Genomic DNA, 20,095 nt, shown 5'->3' with positions numbered 1-20,095 from the left:
AATCAGCATCTATTACATTCATTGTGCGAAGCTTTATTTTTATTTTATTAAAGAGAGTCAGCGTTAACGAATCTTTTTGTAAATATTATTGGTGTTTACTATTGTTCAGTATGGTTTGAGAAAATGAGGAAGGAGAAGCGTAGTGTACGGAACATTAAGCATCCAACTGAAGGAGATTGTAGAATCTTTTTTCTCTTGAAGATAAGAATATAACAGTCAAGAACAAATGCTTCCAATAGTATTTATGGTGTTCCTTTTGAGAATAGGTTTGATATCGGCTAATTTACAATACAATAGAGGTAGAATGGGGAACTACAAAAAGGACGCTGTTAAGAAGGATGCTGCGTAAATAATTCGAGGGATATCGCTCTCTTACTGGCAAGAGAAAAAATAACTATGACATGTGTACGTCAGTCATTTAGAATTCTAGTGGAAAGCATTACAAATTAACTTGTTTGAAAGCAAGAAACGATAATTGTTTAGTTTCAGTGGGGAAGGAGTAATTTTGAAAACTTAATGTGAAGATAAACGTCGTTAGATTTGGAATCAAGTCTGCATATATTAGTATCTTTGGCTAACAATGATTGAAAAATAAATATTTTTTTATGCGACTTCCACCCACTGAAGATTGCAAATCCATAGTATATTAGTGCTGTGGGTGAGCTAAGTTTATTTTTATTTTACATTATACATATAATTATGTTGTTTATTGCAGCTTCTATCTGAAACTTGGTACAAATAAAGACAAATGAATTAGTACTCAAAATATTAACAGCGAAAAAAAAATCAATTAGCAAAATCAGACAAATCCCAAAGTAAGTTTGAATTATGCCAGCAAATTCTTCGGCATATTTAATATCTGGGTCACTGAAATTAGAAAAAAAGGAGCCAGTTGGGATTATTGGTAATTAATCCACGTTACAAAATACAGGCTGCTCAAAATAGATTTGTATGCCTATGTGATAAACATACGTATTACTATTCATTGGTAGAAATTTAGAATTTATTGAATTCTAAATTTCTGGCAAAAAAAGAATAATCACTGCAGCATTTACATAGTTCAAGATTTGATTTAGAAAACTAAAGGAAATTTAGCTAATTAGCATTTGGTTTGGGTTCTAACCATTTTCGGTAGGAGTTTTTTTTTAACTGAGTTGTAATGCATTCATTTTCCTTTTGCCTTTGAAATAAATCTTTAGAAGCAAATTAGTTATAATCACTAGCGCATGACATACTTCTAGAGGAGCTAGTGATTGACTTTTAAATCTGTCAAACTGTTGACACAAATGCTATTAAAAATCAAATTTACCCGAGTATTATTGGCCATCTATTTAAGTGCAATTCGGTTTCATTATCTTTCGAAGTTAAAAGTAAATTTGCATTTGTTTTTATTATAAAACAAGTGCTTAATAAGGTTTCTGGCGAAGTAAGAAGAGAGCCTAACGGTTTAGGAGTGTTTAGTATTGCAACAAACCAAAAAGTCAAGAGAATACGATAATATTGCTCTATTTCATCGGAAGCATTTTATTCGGTTGGAATTACTTCAAGTTAATCAAGATAAGGTCAGTGTACTTTATTCGAAGAAAATGTGGAGCCTTTATAAGAGTCCGGTTCGATTCCCGGATCTTCCCAATCCCAAGGGCAATTTCGTATTGGTCTTCGCTTTCATCAAAAAGGAAAAGGTCAATGTGTGCTTGCTTGTTGTAGTAACAGCTAATCGCATGAGACCAAATAAGTTAAAATTTCACCCGCTTATCATTCTAAAAATTAAAATTCAGTAATTTTGTAGATTCCTTTTGCTTCAAGAACTGCATTAAGACGCGACAGCCTGTAACTAAGTGCGATGAACGCAAATGTTAGATGACTAGAAAAACCTGGTCGGAACAATTTTAAGCTAATTCAGGCATTCAATAACCAACATAACAGCCTTAAGGTCAAAAATTAGTTCTTATGGACGACTTTTAATAAACGTCTATCTCGTAATTAGTTCGAATCCACTGAGTCTGTAGATTGTGCTTATTGCAACTATGAGTAGGCTATGGGACTCATTTTTGTTAATTGTAATCTACCAGTTCGTCCGAGTGGACAAAATCATGCCATGAGAATGCACCCCAGGCCATTGCAGAACCACCAAAACCTTGCACAGTTGGAAACAAACATTCTGACTGGTAAGCTTCCTTCTGCTGACACCACACATGCATTCGTCCGATTGCAACACAAAGTGTGGATTCATCGGACCATATCACATCTCTCCACTGTTGTGTAGTCCACTGCTGTGTAGTCCACTGCCTGCGATCTTTGCATCATTGGACGCGACAACGTGCATTGACAGCAGTGATCAAAACCTTGTGTAAGACCGCCCAATCGCAATGTCGGGTTGCTTCCTTCGTGCAGCTATGTGTAGTTTCCCTCGCAGAGTTTTCGTTGAAATGGGTTGCTCACGATCGGTATTGAATGTTTCCTACAATTGCTAAGTAGTAGCCCGCCTATTTTCCGTTGTACAGCGCAGTAATGCGCTCTTGCACATTTTTAGCATCACAAATACTTTATGTCTGCTAATCGGAGTTATATAAACCGAAATATTGAACTTTTTTTCATACCACTTCAAGCCTCCCATAAGCAATGCGATGCGATGATTTAACGCCGAAATCGCTCCACATTTAAAAACATACATACTGCAACAGAATTCGAACCGATATCCTCTTGGGTGTAGCGAAGATGCTGTTTTAGATTTGTAGAAAAAGCAACTAAGGCTGCACGGCTACTGAACGTATTATGTCTTATCTGTGTGTGTGTTCTCTCCAGTTTGCCTCTTCTGAAGGACGAATAATCTTGTCAGTCCCTGTTAGGCTGGTTAACTCTGTTTCTTTTGAGGAGCTTTTATTAAAAAAAAAAGTAGAGTCCTGAACGGGATTCGAACTCAGGCCATTCCTGTCAAATGATATCAATACAGAATGAGTTATGGAGGGTCTGACGCTATTCGTTGGCAAATAAGATCGGGAAATAAAATTTAAGCCTATTTTTAAATGTTATTTAAAAACACACGTTCAATATACTTTATCTGATTTGTTTTTGATCACCTAATTCTATTTGCATATTTCATGCAAGCACGACATTACATCACTCTTGGGCTAAATGATATTATAAACAGAAAAACCACTAAATATATCAAAAAGAGGTGTGAAAATTGATACAAGTATTATATAAATGGGATAATCTCTGGTAAGCTCAGTTACTGATGTCATATTCTTTAGCAGCTGCAGACGTTATTTTTAAAATTCAGATGAATTTTTAATTCTGTAGGATTGCCTTCTTTTTAATTTAAGTACGCATAAAACAATTTAAAGAATAGAAAAGAAAGCTTAGCAGCTTAAAAAAAAGCAACTGGAATTCCTTCCGTCGAAAAAACTAACTTGTATAGCTGCACTCAGTGTAACCGGATATTAAATCCGATTTCGAAAACGTATCACAGCTAGTACGCGATTCAATATCTTCCTCGTAACCAGCAGTGGGTGATGAGATCAGATGGGATGTTCCGCACTGTTACTCTGCATTAAACTCACGGTACTTGGCGAGGAAGGTCATTGACGAGTAACATTGGTGGTTCATCAATCACTAACATCTAGAGGTTGTGCGGAACAAACCTAGTTTACAGTCAGATATTTAGCGAACTGCGGGTTGACACGTGTTGACGTCAGAGAGCACACAACAGCAGCGGCAGTAGCTCGAGCCTTATTGATTCACTCCTGATATCCGAGTTTGTCTTCGAATTGTCCATTTACAATGATATTTTAATAATAGGGAATTATTATTGATTCTCATCGATCCGTGCGGAGAACAAGGGGATTCTCAAGTTGCACGTGCGTCGCGTAATCTCGAGTCTAGCATTAAAACTGTATGCGCGAGGTAATATATTAAAGATTAATTATCTGACTTGCACCTTGTGTGTGTGGATGAAGAGAAAATACTCATCTGCAAAATTAATGCCAGCCTACTCGAACAGCTCATAATAATTTTAGGATTTCGGTTACGTATGAGAACATTAAAGAATTACTTGTTCATTTATTTTTTTAAAGATTTACTCATTTGAAGTGCCTACGTTCCTTTGCTGGATGTAGGAAATTTCTAAAAGACCCAGATAGCAAACAACATGAAGTATCGGATAAAAGATTTATGAAACAAATCTTTTTAAAAATACAGTGAAAGGCATCAAATAATCATTATACGAACTGGAATGAAAGAATCGATACTTGAAAATAAGATGGAAAACTGCATAATACCGTAATAATTAGCTAGTACTGATGTTTAAAACATAAAATTCAAGTAAGGTTGATTCGATTCGTGATGATGCCCCTCTCCATACGTTCTTCAAGTAAGGCCTTATAAGGACTGGCTTATAGGGGCGAAGCAAGAATGCTTTTCATCTTCCCCGTTATCTGTAGAGAACAGCGTAGGTGTTATTGAGCTATTAAAGCTCTGATCATGGCAGGAGGGTAACAGAAATAGCCGCGCCTCAATTAGAACTTCATTGGCTACAGCATTGCCATCCATTACCCTCCAAGGATATTAATCACTGCATATCACGATCATCCAGAATACAACCCTTATCCTTATAAGGACTGGCTTAAAGGGGCGAAGCAATATGGCTCTTCATATTCCCCGTTGTCTGAAGAAGACAGTGTAGGGATAAGGTGTTATTGAGCTATAAAGCTCTGATCATGGCAAGAGGGGTAACAGCAATAGCAGAGCCTCAGAACTTCATTAGCTACAGCATTGCCATATTTAAAGGTAAAGCCGTCTCTAAAAATTCGGACGATCCCTAGGCCACTCAATCGTGGGCGAAAGACCGTCCATCTCAACGTTGGCTCCATTCAGTGATGGCCCACACACCACCAGCGAGCAGAACCGCTCATATTCCGAAGAAAAGCATTCACCGACAAAGCCCCTCAGCGGGCCGTGCCGGAGAACACCTTCGCTGGAGACTCAAATTGCTCCCTTAAGGCAAAAAGCTTAAGAGAGCGAACTCAAAAGTATCGAATCTCAGCGCCCCAAGGGGGTAGCAGCAACAGCCTCAGTTAAACTTCATTGGCTACAGCATTGCCCTCCAAGGGTATTGGATACTCCTTACCCGCCGATTCAAGTAAGGCCCTTATCCTTATAAGGACTGGCTTAAAGGGGCGAAACAAGAATGCTTTTCATCTTCCCCGTTATCTGTAGAGGACAGTGTAGGGATAAGGTGTTATTGAGCTATTAAAGCTCTGATCATGGCAGGAGGGTAACAATAGCCGAGCCTCAGTTAGTACTTCATTGGCTACAGCACTGCCATCCGTTACCCTCCAAGGGTATTGGATTGATTGCGACCGCAGTTTTCGATTCAAGTAAGGCCTTATAAGGACTGGCTTAAAGGGGCGAAGCAAGAATGCTTTTCATCTTCCCCGTTATCTGTAGAGGACAGTGTAGGGATAAGGGACAGTTACAACTTCATTGGCTGCAGTATTGCCATTCATTACCCTCCAAGTGTACTGGATTGAATGAATCAATCACCGCATCTGGCTCTCTTCAAGTAAAGAGTCCTTATAAGGACTGGCTTAAAGGGGCGAAGCAAGAATGCTTGTCATATTCCCCGTTATCTGTAAAGGACAGTGTATGGATAAGGTGTTATTGAGCTATTAAAGCTCTGATCATGGCACGAGGGTAACAGCAATAGCCGAGTCTCAGTTAGAACTTCATTGGCTACAGCATTGCTATCCATTACCCTCCAATGGTATTGGATTGAATGAATCAGTCACCGTATCTCACGGTCGATTGATTCAAGTAAAGACCTTATCCTTATAAGGACTGGCTTAAAGGGGCGAAGCAATAATGCTTTTCATCTTCCCCGTTATCTGTAGAGGACAGTGTAAGGATAAGGTGTTATTGAGCTATTAAAGCTCTGATCATGGCAGGAGGGTAACAGCAATAGCCGAGCCTCAGTTAGAACTTCATTGGCTACAGCATTGCCATCCATTACCCTCCAAGGGTATTGGATTGAATGAATCAATCACCGCCCTCCTAAATGACATCTTCAAGTAAAGAATTTGTATAAAAGTTACTTTAATTAAATTTATGAATTTCAGGAAAAGGTGTATGAATATTTTTCTAATTTTTGAATAAATTGTTATTTCAAAATAAATATAAAAATTAAATATTTTATTAAAAATAAAAAGATTCATAGTACTTAATAAATTTATAATAGTTAAAACATTAATAAGAATTTTTCTGCAATTTTAATGGGTCTTTGTTTCAGTCTTAAAAACAAGAACTGATTTAAAAAAGAATTATGGGATGTAATAAATACACATCAACTAAATTTGAAACTTCAGTTATAATTTAATTTACGTTGAAAACTGAGTTTATTCCCAACATTGTATGCTACATAAACAGGTAATCCTCTTTGAATAAGTTTAAAACGAGGCTAAACCTGCTTTACTCAGACGTTTCTTTGTACAGTCCATACGATGACAAATTGCTTCGCAATTTTTAAAATTTCCTATTAAGTATTTCATGCATAGTGAGAAGAGAGAGAGAAAGAAAGCTTTTAATATCTCGGTGTTGGGTTCCACTTTTCCAATTATCTTCTCCTTTTGAAATTTGATATACCGGAAAATATACAAAGAATGCCAGTTTTCTGTATACCTTCAACAATGGTTATCATTAATTACTCCCAATTGTTAGGATCACATACAACAATGTGTGACGTCACAATGCCTATTCATTTGCGGACGTGATCATTGCAGACAGCTGAGAAAGGCGCAACTACCTTCATAAAACACACTTACGATATATATAAAGCTTACAGCCTAGAATAAGTTTAGCGTCTTTTTCATATCCAGCTGCGTCAAATGAAAAGCGTAACAAGATACAAATATTCTTCGCTTGCTTGAAGTCGTTTCGTATTTCTTACGATGTGTATACGGAGATCATCATGACAAGTCATAAATACTTAGTTTAATCTAAATTCCAACCGTTGCAAAAAAAAAAAAAAAATTCAAGATTATAATCAAGAAAATCTACACGATATTCTTCACTGTACGGCGAACTATACCAGTAAGAAGGTGCATCAGAAGAATATTACATTAATAAAAAGGAACGTTTGCTAGTCTCGTGCCCTTTTCAAAACGAGGACGAAAGTAATACGACAAAGAGAATATTCAATGCACAATGATTAAGTTTATTTAGTTAAAATTATGAAGGAACCGTCGACGTGTGGAGGAATATTCTCTTCAAGCCAATTACACAATAATGGTAGCACAGCGCAATTGTATTTACAAATATAATCTAAGAAAGAACGTAATTTGCATTCCGTTTTAGACTGGAATTTCGGTGTCCTTGGTTAAATGATTATCAACTTTCTTTATTGCCTCTATAAAAATAAAACATGGCTGCAAGTCGGGTACTTTAAATGTCTTCGTGTAGATGTTGTGAAAACTTACTACTGTCTGAATATTCGCTAACACGCAGGTGGTATTTAAGGAATGGGAATATATTCATGACAAGTAGGTGAACAAAATGCGACTCCATTTTTCTCTTTTGATGTAGCATTAAATAAGTTGATAGCAAGACTTTCCAACTTCGGATTTTATTGCTGACATGGGAAATTAACTTCCTGAAAGCTGTCTTAATAATATTTCTTGTAGATTCCGACTCGCATGCTATTTTGATTAAAGCAAAATATTAAAATAAAATTAGGATTTCAGTATTATGGGGGGAAAATATTTTTAATGCTGCAGTTAGTCATTTCTTACCGAACTGAGGCTTCGTTTCTGGAAAAATAATTGTTTTGTGAGTTCAGGTCTTATGGATATTACTTTAAGTTGTATCCCAAGCAAACAAAAATTACCACACTTGGCCAATTTCAACTATTCGCCTATTTTTAAAAATATAAAAAAATGTTTTGGCTAGATGGCTGAAGCGAGAATGCTTTTCATATTCCCGTCATCTGTAGAAGAAAATGTATGGATAGGGTGTTATGAGGCTTCTACCATGATCAGAGCTATAAGCTCTGATCATGGTAGAAGCCTCATTTAAAACTTCGTTGGCTACAGCATTGCCATCCATTACCCTCCCTGGGTACCCATTTTAGTCGCCTCGTACGACATGCATGGGCTACATTGGAGCTTATATGTAAGTAAAGCCGTCTCTAAAAATTAGGACGATCCCTAGACCACTGCATAGTGGCCGAAAGACCGTTCAACTCAGCGTTGGTTCCACACAGTGACGGGCCCACTGAGTAGAACCACTCATATTCCAGGGAAAAGCATCTACCGACAAGACCCCTCACGGGGCATACTGGAGAACACCCTTCCCAGAGACTCAAAATGCTCTTCCAGGCAACCCCCCCCTTAACCGGGAGCAAAATTCCGGAAGAAACCTAGGAGAGCGAAACTCAGCATCTATTTTAGTCGCTTCTTACGACACGCATAGATGACGTTGGGGATTATTAAGTAAAGCCACCCTGTAAAAATAAGGACGATCCCTAGACCATTCCATAGTGGCCGAAGGATCCTCCAGCTCAGCGTTGGTTCTACTCAGTGACGGGCTCACCCCACCACTGATCACAACCGCTCATATATTCCAGAGAAAAGCATTCACCGACAAAGCTCATCACCAGGAGCTTTGTCGGAGAACACCCTCCACGGAGACTCAAATTGCTCCCTCATGGCAAAAACCTTAAGAGGGCACTCAAACTATAGAATCTCTGCGCCCATTTAGTCGCTTCTTACGATACGCATGGATTTGCGGTGCTTTTTGTTTTAAGCAAAGCCGACTCTAAAAATTAGGACGATCTCTAGACCACTCCATAGTGGCCGAAAGACCGTCCAACTCACCGTTGGCTCCACTCGGTGATGGGGCACGCCCTCACCACCGAGCAGAAACGCTCATATTCCAGGGAAAAGCATTCGCCGACAAGGCACCTCACCGGAGACTCAAAATATATGCACTCCCAGGCAAACCTCCCAAAATCTAAGCTCCCCTCACCGGAAGCGAAATTCCGGAAGAAACCTGAGAGACCAAAACTCTCGAAACTCTGCGTCCATTTAGTCGCCTCTTACGACACGCATGGATTTGCGGTGGAGTTATTCTTATCCCGGCCACCACACGGGATACTATTCGTCTTATATATATATATATATATATATATATATATATATCCTTATAAGGACTGGCTTAAAGGGGCGAAGCAATATTGCTTTTTATATTCCCAGTTGTCTGTAGAGGACAGTGTAAGGATAAGGTGTTATTGAGCTATAAAGCTCTGATCATGGCAAGAGGATAACAGCAATAGCCGAGCCTCAGTTAGAACTTCATTGGGTACAGCATTGCCATCCTTGGGTACCAATTTTAGTCGCCTCGTACGACATGCATTATCTACATTGGTGATACTTAAGTAAAGCCAATCTCTAAAATTAAGATTAAGATGATCCCTAGACCACTCAATAGTGGCCGAAAGACCGTCCATCTCAGCGTTGGCTCCACTCAATGATGGCCTTCCACCCACACACCACCACCGAGCAGAACCGCTCATATTCCGAAGAAAAGCATTCACCGACAAAGCCCCTCACCGGGCCGTGCCGGAAAACACTTTCCCCGGTGACTCAAATTGCTCCTTTATGGCAAAAACCTTAAGAGAGCGAACTCAAACTCTCGAATCTCAGCGTCCAATTAGTCGCCTCTTACGACATGCTTGGATTTGCATTGGTGCTATTTTTATCCCGGCAACCACACAGGAATACTTCATCTTAAAGTTCTTAAAAGAACTGGGCGATGGACTGAGTCCTTGAATCTTTATCCCGTCATCTGAATGAAGAAAATCTGTGTGGATGGAGTGTTATCGAGCTAAAAAGCTCTAGTCATGGCTGGGTAACGGCAATGGCCCAGCCTCAGTTAAAACTTCATTGGCTACAGCATTGCCATTTGTTACCCTGAAAGTCCTAAAAAGGACTTTTGGCTTCGTTCAAAACTCTAATGCTTCGGAATACTTCGTCGAAAACATTTAAATTCTAATATTCAGAAGTTATCGTAAAATAAAAAAGGTGTATTAATAAAAATGAAATTATTTGGTAAGTTCTACTTTAAAACTAAATTTTTGTATTTTAATTATGTTTATTAGTGTAATTAATTTTTTTTAGATTAGTAACAAAAAGGTATTGGAGTAGGATTCCGATGTACTAGTGAAATATTTCTATTAGAAATATTTTTCTTGAAGTTAGTCCTAATGATTCATGCCTAAGAACAACTGCGATTATAGATTCAATTCATTTAATTAATCAAGTAGGAAAAATTGAAGTGTTTCTTTTACTCTTTTTTATAAGTTATATAAAGGTAGATATTTTTCCGGACACACATTGCACCCATTTAATCTTCCTTCAAGGTCGTGGGTTTGTAAACAGATTACTTGCGTCGTAAATTTTCGACGTGTTTGGTCAGATCACCATTGTTATCACGGCCACAATGCGACTTATCCTAACCCTAATCGCTTTAATCCTCAGTGATAGAATATTTTTTTTTATGACATCTTCCACCATTTTATCGTTCTTTTAACGAATAGGTTTGGCTAAAATACCATCTCACGATATGGAAAATGTATTGATTACAGATGAGTAGCCAGTTGCGGTGGACGACAGAATTACAGTCTGATTCACCTTTAAGTTATGAATTCATGAGTGTGAGCATAAAATACTGAGAAATCACCTGAAAAATGTCAGTGTGGTCCTGAGGGGCCGATATTAGGCGGTCAGATATAAATTCAAATCGGTTAAAAACTTCTCAAATCAGAATACTCCAGTTAATAACTTAAAGTACAAATGCGACAGTCCTTATACTGGTATTTTAGCCGTTTGGTTGAAAATAGCTGAAGAAAATTCACAGCGACGTCAGCTCTCCTCACGTTACCGGTGACGCAAGCTCTTCATGGTAAGCAATTGTATCCAAACTTAATCATGTGTGGGTACTGTTTAAGTATGCCACTTCAAATCAATAAATATGTATTTATTGCGGAAAAGAATTGTAACTGTTGAGTCTTATGCTTACTATATAATAAAACCAGCCTAGTTTTGTTGACTAAGATGGACGCAACACAAATACGCATGCTTTTGATAACAGGTTCTGATTGCGTATACCATGCGGCGAAATAGAAATATACATTGACTACAGCCAATATTTCTAATTAACAGACTAAAACGGATGTGACGTTTTTGTTGTCATGGTGACGATACTCTGCTTACATGTAGCCAGTAATGTTTTCAGCAACAATTACGAAAGTTCTAATTAGGTAATTAATAACCAAATTTGTTGATATTAGTTAAATGCTAAATATTCACATAATTTTCATTCATAATAATATAAGGAAGTTTTATCTCCAGACCTGCCAACGCGCCTGATATTCTCCGAGATGTTCATAAAGCATGAGCTAAGTAAGTTTAGGGTATAGTGCAGCTTATCTGTCTTGGTCCATACAAGACCACACGTGGGTTCTAAGTACCACTGGTATTTTAGATTTCCTGAATCCCTTCCGACGGCTGTATCGTGCACAATATCTTTAACGGACTGTAGAATCCAAGGGGGCGGGGGAGTGTATGTAGACCGCGAAGATTACTTAAAATGTAGATCCTTGAATTAGCTACCAGAAAATAATTACAGAGTAATGAGAAACTTGTGAAGGGAAGCCAGACGTTTGACACTAACCCTATTATCCAAGAAATTAATGAGTGTTCTGAACTGCAAACCAGCAAATCCCATGTGCCAATGAAATTGCATGATGCGAAAAGATTTTATAGAGGAGTTTTGGACCACGAATCATCAATCATGCTGGTTAATGACTGCATGGTAAGCAACAGGGAGTTCCTGAGACAGCAAGAAAACATTAAGTGTGGGGATAAATATCGTCCCCTTGTTGTTTTTAACCACAGAGAAAACTTGCTAAAATCATATGAATATGATCACTCCAGCAATATTACATTAAGAGCATTTTTATAGTGTAGCCGTTAACAGAGGAGGAAAAAGAAAAATTTATTTTAATGTCACTTACTATACCCATAAATAATTACAGTATTTAATTGTTAAAAAGTCAAATGACCACAATTTTTTCATTCATATTTATAGCCATCGTAAGCATATCTTCTTCCATTTCCTCTCAGAATATGTCCGATCCAGTTTCCCTTTCTTCTTTTTATCATCTTTAACAGACTTCTTTCTTCTTCTACTCTTTTTAAGACCTCTTCATTAGTTATTTTATCTGTCCATTTGATTTTTCCATCCTTCTCCAAAATCTTAATTTCTTCTTTCTTCAATGTCCAAGTTTCAGCTGCAGAGAGGGCAACACTCCACACATAACATTTTATTAGTCTTTTCTTTAGGTTTCTATCCATTTTACTTCTGAATAAATTCTATTTTCTATTCAAGGCATCTCTTCCCATCGCTATTCTTGCTTTTATGTCACTTTTACATCTTCCATCACTGCTAATCCTAGATATTTAAATATCTTTACTTGATTCAGTTTTTCCTCATTTATTCTGATATTCATATTTGCCTCTTTCCTTGCTATTTTCATTACCTTTGTTTGGGGGAGCGTATATACAACCCAACACATGTCAAGTGCGATTTTCGTCATTCTGCAACGGCACAGTATTTATTTGCTTTGTACGTAAGCAAGCGTTCGCATGTTTGCCTAATGCAATCTGCAAACGGGGTTTCACAGTCGTAGTCCACTGCAATAACCAGAAACCATTTTCCAAACTGGAATCCGAACATTAAGGCTGCAAGAGATATTTCAATTGTGTGTGTGTTAATTATTCTCTGGTGTTCCAACTATTTAAATTATTGCTTACTGACTAATGAAATTAGTCACTTACACACTAGAGGGCGCTCGGTGATAACATTAGAAAATTGGATGAGTTATAGCATACAAGAGTTTTCAACAACTGCGCACGAAGTTAGCGACACGAACTGAAACATCCCCCCCCCCCTTCCATCCTTCGATACATTCGTTTATGACGAATAATTATTTATTTGCATTGGAATTAGTCTGCCGAGGCTTTTGTTTGCGATTAGAAAACTTGAGTTATATCTGTATAAAATTAAAACAAAGTACAGGAATTTTTAAAATATTATTCATCAATGATACTGTAAATTTTAAAAACAATCATGAAAGAGCGAGACTCATAACAATTCAATTCAGAGATGTTATGTCAATCACATGATACATGTTATTGTGTCGGATTGAAACGGGTTGATAAATTTTAGTAAGAATTCCAAACGCAGAATTTAAAATCTATACACCAGAAAGCAAAGTAGTGATATGGGAGCTTTTTAATTAATTTTTTTTTTTTTTTTTTTGGTGGCGGGTTATACATGTATACCTCAAGTTTTGTAAACGCAAAACAAAAGCCTTGGCAGACTAATTCCAATACAAATAAATAATGTCACCGGTCTGATTTCAAAACTGGAGTCGAATTCTGTCTAGGACATTAAGCTTCATAAAAGCCTTTTTCGATTAACAGTAAGTTAACTGGTCTCATACGGATGTGGAGGAAATTTTTCTTCTGGAAAGAGTTCTTAACTCATCATAAACAGACAAACCAGCCTTAGAACGTACACAGTTGACAAATAGGCTACTTTGTAATTAAGCGATTTCTGCGCATGCACCTAAAACTAGCCTAGATGGCGCTGTTACGCATGAACTGCATTGTAATACGAAACTTGAGTTAATATTTTTTTTTTTCCAGGGGGGAAAAAACTCACAAAGCAAATAAATTTTTTTTCTAAATAGAAGTAAATAAACAAGTAAAAAACTAGATGAGGTATTAAGAGAAGACAAGTCAACTGAAGTATGTTAACTTAATGGTTTATAACTGACTCAAATTATTCATAAGGAATAAGTTATAATTAGGATAGTGATTTAAAGAAAAGAGAAAAAGTAATAGTTTGCATAAGGTAACGTAGGTCAAGACGATCCCAGAAATTAACTATTATTAGCATCCGATCGGTTTGCATTTTTTTTTTAATCAAAAAGTACTACCTTCTCCCGAAATTGACCTCCGTTAAGAAGGTCTAAGACTCGAGAGATCGTTTTCAAATACTCGGAAAAAAACATTATTTATGTAACTATTTGCATCAGCTTTCCCACCAGCGGGTATTCCGAATTCTCGACGGAGGTGTTAAGAGAAAGAAATGATTACTTCCTTGGGAAAATACGAGGGTTAACTAAAATGTTAACTACGAAAATTCTCAATATAACAAAATTATATTTATATTCTAAAATATAAGAGAATTAAAAAATGAAAATGATTTTTATACATATACAAACATACTTTCGGGTTTAGCAACTTCTCTCCCCCCCCCCCCCCCGACACCAACTATTCCCTGAACGAATAAAGAAATCGGGACGCGTTGCTAAAGTTTATCATCCCCTCGAAATACTCCATTACATAACATTATCTAATTATTAATTAATAATGAAGTGTACCAACCTCTGAGGAGCCAGGCAGTGCTGATGATAACAGCCACAATCCTGTGCATTCGGATCCGGGCCGTCAGGTGGTGCCCACTGCACGTGATAGCATACCGCCTTTACGGAACTACGGAAAAAAGGGGGGGGGGTTAAAGCGAGAAGGAAAAAAAAAAAGGAGCAGCGAATTCAGTCTACCGAAGAACGGAGCACAGCTAGGTATACATACGGAACAAGAACGGGATGCCGTATCACCACGCGCACAAAGCAAATATAGGCAATAATGTTCATTACAGCCAGGATATTCATCCAGCTCACCAACTCTTCCTGACGGGAGACTGCCAGACCTTGCATGCCAAGGTGATTTAAAACGGCGCGCATGGCAATTTTGAATGCGCGTAGTTCGCGTGGAGAGCTACGAGGCGCAAGCCCACACACTCCCAGCGAACGCAGCACTATTTCTATCTCGCGGGAAACGACAGTCATTCCCGCTGTGCATTGTCACCGGCTTGATTTCAAGACGTGATCATATTCGCCCCTTTCTTTTCGTTCGTACTGTAAAGTGATTTCGTCGTAATTTCGCAAGACTCCAGTCTACCCCATTAGATTTTAGAAGATGCGCGCCTTTAGCGGTGCCGTGTTGTTTCCGAAATGATGATGAACTTCGTTGGGGAATGCTTAAGAAAGTGAATGCTACACACGATATGCCGTGAAAGATTTTTGCGTTTCCTCATTACTGGGATCTAATTCTCTGCTTAGAGTAATAACTTGCAGATTTAGTTCTCGTGCAAAATAAATCTACAGTCAAAAAAAAAGAAGAAAAAGATACAATAAACTTGGGGAAAATTGCACTCTTCCAGAAATGTGTGTGACGTATACGCACACGCGTTTGTTCATCTATCATGAAAATTAAGTCCGTACTATTTTCATCTCATTCTAGATAATCTCCTGGCAAAGTTTTAAACTCGACAGACTTTAGGAGCTCTTCAGATTGCTCAAAAGTTCATTGTTGAAAATTTATTCCAGTCAAAACAATTGCGAGTCATATTAAAATAATTCCACTTTTGATTCATTGTTAAAGTTTCATTGTTACGTCATTGCCAAACTCAATAATGAAAATGTATGATTAAAGAAATGGCTACAATGATCGAACATGAGCATGCGTTCTACTCGTACTTTTACGCAACGGGAAAAAAAAAAAAACTTTTTTTTTTTTTTTTTTAATTCAAAAGAAATCTGTTGGAGCATTATTACATAGACAGTATTTGCTGGGGGAAAAAAAACTCACATCAAACAAAGCTGAAGTGAACTTAATTATAGCTATTGTAACCCTGCTTTTCTACCACTAATAAGTAATTTATATTCCATGGCATGGTTACTCTCGCTAATCCCTATAATAATGTTACTGAAGCGTTCTCAGAGCAAGTTAAAAACAATCGAACAAGTGTGCAAATTGACTATTGTGGAATAGAATAAACGCAATACAAGTTACTGAATGTAAAACAATGACTTATTTCCTGACATTGTTTTCCAAAAATGTGCGAAAGAAATGAAAAACATATCACTTGGAAGTTATTACAATTGTTGGCTATCTTGACAGGGAAAAAATGTCCTAAATCTTATAATAATGAGGCTATTCCGTGTCTGTTTGTAGAAGATGGGCGGGAATACAGGGGGGGGGGAGATTTATCATGCTATTATTACCCATGCGTTTGATATAGAACGAAAGCAATCGATTTGTCATTGGAAAGAACTAAAAATGGGTGGATTAACCTATGAAAACAACGCCTAGCACAAGGACTCAAATTCCATATATTTGTCTACGTCTTTTCTATTTTTCTTTGAGGTTCAATACTCCGTAATATTAGAACCCGTATTATTTTAATTAGGAGTCCCTATTTGTCATTTCTAAATGCCTCATTTTTCAACTTTAAAAATGTTAGTAAATGACCTGAAAATATATTGAGTATTCTTGATATGAAGTAAGGTTTAAATGGGCTTCGTTCCCTTGGCGGCTGGAGTACATCATAATGATATTAATGTTGGGAAGCGAAATAGCTTTACCGATTTTTTTTTCTTGTATGCGTCTAGGAATTTATCCAATAAACAGAAACTATAAAGGAAATAACGAGGATATTAGTAATGCTCTTTTTATATTGCACTTGGTTGTTATAATAAGAACGGAATGTTTTTTTGTTTTTTTTTTAATGTGAATCCAGCATAGGAACGCCCATAAACTCGTCGTATTAGTATCATGGACGGGATAAACATTACCTAGACCGAAAACTCTTCTCAAGGGAAGTGGAACGCTTTTTCAAGCCACTTCAGTCCTCCCATAAGATGGTGTGCTAACGCAAGACGATGAAATTCATCTCCGACCTAAAATTTACTTTGTTTTTTATACTTTTTAAAATTACTTTATGGATTTATGATAACAGGCTGATTATTCTACAGTTTCTCATTCGTGTTATTGATTTTCGTTTTTTAAGATGCGTTTCTCAAAATGCTATTAGAGATTTCGTTTTGTTCTTCCATATGCATATTATTAATCCGATTTAGAAAGATGAATATTAATGGAACTGATATTTTGAATACTAATACATTTTTAGAGTTACCATAGCTCCGTGGATAATAACGATGTCCTTTGGAAAGACCTGATTTTGAATCTTCTAGGATGTAATGAACATTTATATCCAATAAAATGTCTGATGAACCTTTACTAGAAGAGTCAACCCATCCTAAGACGAAAGAGATTAAGACAAAAATTTTGTCACTGTTTTAGTGGCAAAATTAAGACAAAATATGCTACAAATGACAATACAAGTCCCTAACACATTGCCAAAAAAGGGCTCTACATTCAACTGTTCTAATAATGGGTGATTCCATAATACCAGAATGATGTTGCGAAACATGTTTTTTTATTTGAAGTATGGAAATGTGTTGGATCATTTCCATACTTCAAATAACGACTACATGTTACCAATTGTCTAGTGTTCTGCATTCTAATAAATATTTATCGAATAGCATTATACACTCCTTATTATAGATGTGTAGATTCTGTTGCTATGCCACTACCTTTATTATTATGCCATCATCTCTCGCTGTTTTTCATTCTGACTACTTCAGAGTTACGAAACACAACAAGCCGTACTTTATAATATTCCTTATATTATGATCAAATATTGCGATATGTACAAGATGGTCTTTTATCAAGTAATAACGTCGCATCAGTAGACAGTTTCGAAGGATACATCGAATTCAGCGAGTCCACCATACGGGCAAGATCTCATATGCACATCAACGAATGCTCTATTTAGGCACTTAGGATGCAGTTTCGTATTCCATAATACAGCGAGAATATCAAGAAATAAGTGGACATAGTTTATACAATGCTGCTGTGTTCGAGAGTTTTCATTACTTTGTATTTTTATAAACATTCAAAGGAAACGTGATATGTGTGACGTCAACATATAGGAGGACGTCATTAAAGCACTATGATTGTAAAGTTTTCCACTTTATCTCTAATTTGCCCACAATGTTAAATATACATCCTAAAATTAACGATGTTTTGAATGAGATGAGAATGTATTTCCTGCGTAGGGAACACGTGATAGGAAATAAATTTAAATTTTTGACCTCGAAGTTTTTTACTGTACCGTATAATAGTGCATTTGACAAACATCTGTTGTTATTAAATTTGGGACAATTTGTTGGATGATGAAAGTCTAAAAATTACCGGGACCATTATTGTTGACATAATTTGCTAGAAGCCAGAGAAAAGAATGCAAGTGTTCAGCTTAGGTAGCCATCTACTAATGGAAGCACAAAGTTCTCGCTGTAATTTTCGAAACTGATGCCATTTTAATGGTAGGAAGAAACCTTTAATAAAACAAGAAAGTTCTGCGATCTTCGAAGCATTATCATCCACAGAAATGAATACATATTTCGTATTAAAGTCAAAACAATTTTATTATTTCCGATGTTTTTCCTCTTTTAAATTTAGTAAGGGAGACATTGTCATTGTTACTAATGACTGGTTAACCTAATCGTGCCGGAAAAAGACTTAGAAAGTTCTAAGTATTTCTCACAAATGTGAGGAAAAACCACTGAAGAGAGATTGTGATAGATACATCGATGGTTGCTATTAAATAATCAATCTGAAATTCTATATACAGTATTTCTTTTTAACAGTTTTGCAAGATTTGATAGAAGCTATTGTTAACTTGTCAATATGGGATGGTTTGGTTTTCGAGAACGTTTATTCCAGAGGAATGAAGTTTATCATTAATTAACTATTCATCCGCTGAATGCGTTTGAGTTCCTGATGTTGTACAATGAATAGTGTGAAGCCACAGGATCTCACTTTATCACTGGAGTCGATTTACTGTCAATGAATTGTGTTGCTAATTGCTAGAACTTTCAACCTATATCTATGGTAAAATTTAATAAGAAACTTGTAAGTACGAACATATTTTTGAGAATCCATTGGTCTAATCGGACGATATTTTTTTTTTCCTTAATGTGCAAACAAGAGTAAGAAAATTACTTTCTTTAAGCGATTTGCTTTGAGTTATTTGCTAATGTACTTTTTCTAATGTTGATGTTCGGCACTTCTTAACCTTATATTTTTCTACTCCTGTTTGGAACATTTTCCTAATATTTGCTACGCCTGTTCATCATTAACTATGCTCAAAGAGGTTAAACTCGCATCCGTGCTTTGTAATGGGAAGCATAAATATACAGACATTTACTATGTTTTTCATAATATGTACTTTATATGGAATGGAAAACTATTTGTGCTAGATAGAGTTAATTTAAAGTCTTCTGAATTAAATTTACTTCTATTTATTAAGAAGTCAAAAAGTATTATTCTCCGTGTAATTATCTTAAGATACCATGATTGTTTTCTTAATTATTAATTTAATTAAATAAATAGTAATAAATAACAAAATTAATTAATTATTAGATAAAAATTGTAAAAAAATGGAAAATACATGCAGCCGTTGTTTGCAGGTTTTGTAACCGAGTATGTTGATATGCAACTCAAGAGGTTCATTGTACCTACGTCAATATTTGTATAATATAATATTTGTAACTATAAATACAAAATATTATTCCCGGACACTTTCTTAATAATATCTCAGGATATGTAATACTTTACCTGCAAATAAAACTGATTATTCGGTTTGATAATAATTAATCACATCATCTCAATCAACCTTGGAAATGTTCACAGTAAAGTAAGATCATTACTTCTCATAAAATACGCTCCCACTTCCTTAAAGTTCTTATAAGAACTGGGCGATGGACTGAGTCCTTGACTCTTTATCCCGTGATCTGAATGAAGAATATCTGTGTGGATGGGGTACTATTGAGCTAAAAGCTCTACTCATGCATGGGTAACGGCAATATCCGATCCTCAGTTAAAACTTCATTGGCTACAGCATTGCCGTTCGTTACCCTGGAAGTCCTAAAAAGGACTCTCATGATATTCCACTTCTTTATAATAGTCCTTATAAGAACTGGCTTAAAGGGGCGAAGCAAGAAGGCTTTTCATCTTCCCCGTTATCTGTCGAGGACAGTGTAGGGATAAGGTGTTATTGAGCTATT

The 20,095-nt window shown here is 36.6% G+C and overlaps 1 protein-coding gene across 1 annotated transcript in view; it reads right to left on the bottom strand.

Annotated features, from left to right (window-relative positions):
* Positions 1 to 14,773, bottom strand: part of LOC150094742 (cell adhesion molecule Dscam1-like) — a 170,827-nt gene extending 156,054 nt beyond the window's left edge. The window contains exon 1 of the mRNA XM_090411346.1: positions 14,508 to 14,773. Within this exon, the coding sequence (XP_090267472.1) occupies positions 14,508 to 14,556 (49 nt within the window). The 5' untranslated portion in view covers positions 14,557 to 14,773. The remainder of the gene's footprint in view (positions 1 to 14,507) is intronic.
* Between the last annotated feature and the right edge of the window lie 5,322 nt (positions 14,774 to 20,095).

Source organism: Typopeltis vanoorti, chromosome 21 (genome assembly GCF_054136105.1).
Source record: "Typopeltis vanoorti isolate ZY-2024b chromosome 21, IOZ_Tvanoo_1.0, whole genome shotgun sequence".
In the NCBI taxonomy this organism is placed as follows: Eukaryota; Metazoa; Arthropoda; class Arachnida; order Uropygi; family Thelyphonidae; genus Typopeltis; species Typopeltis vanoorti.
The sequence above is the reverse complement of the archived record's forward strand: the minus strand, read 5'-3'. Positions and strand labels throughout refer to the sequence as shown.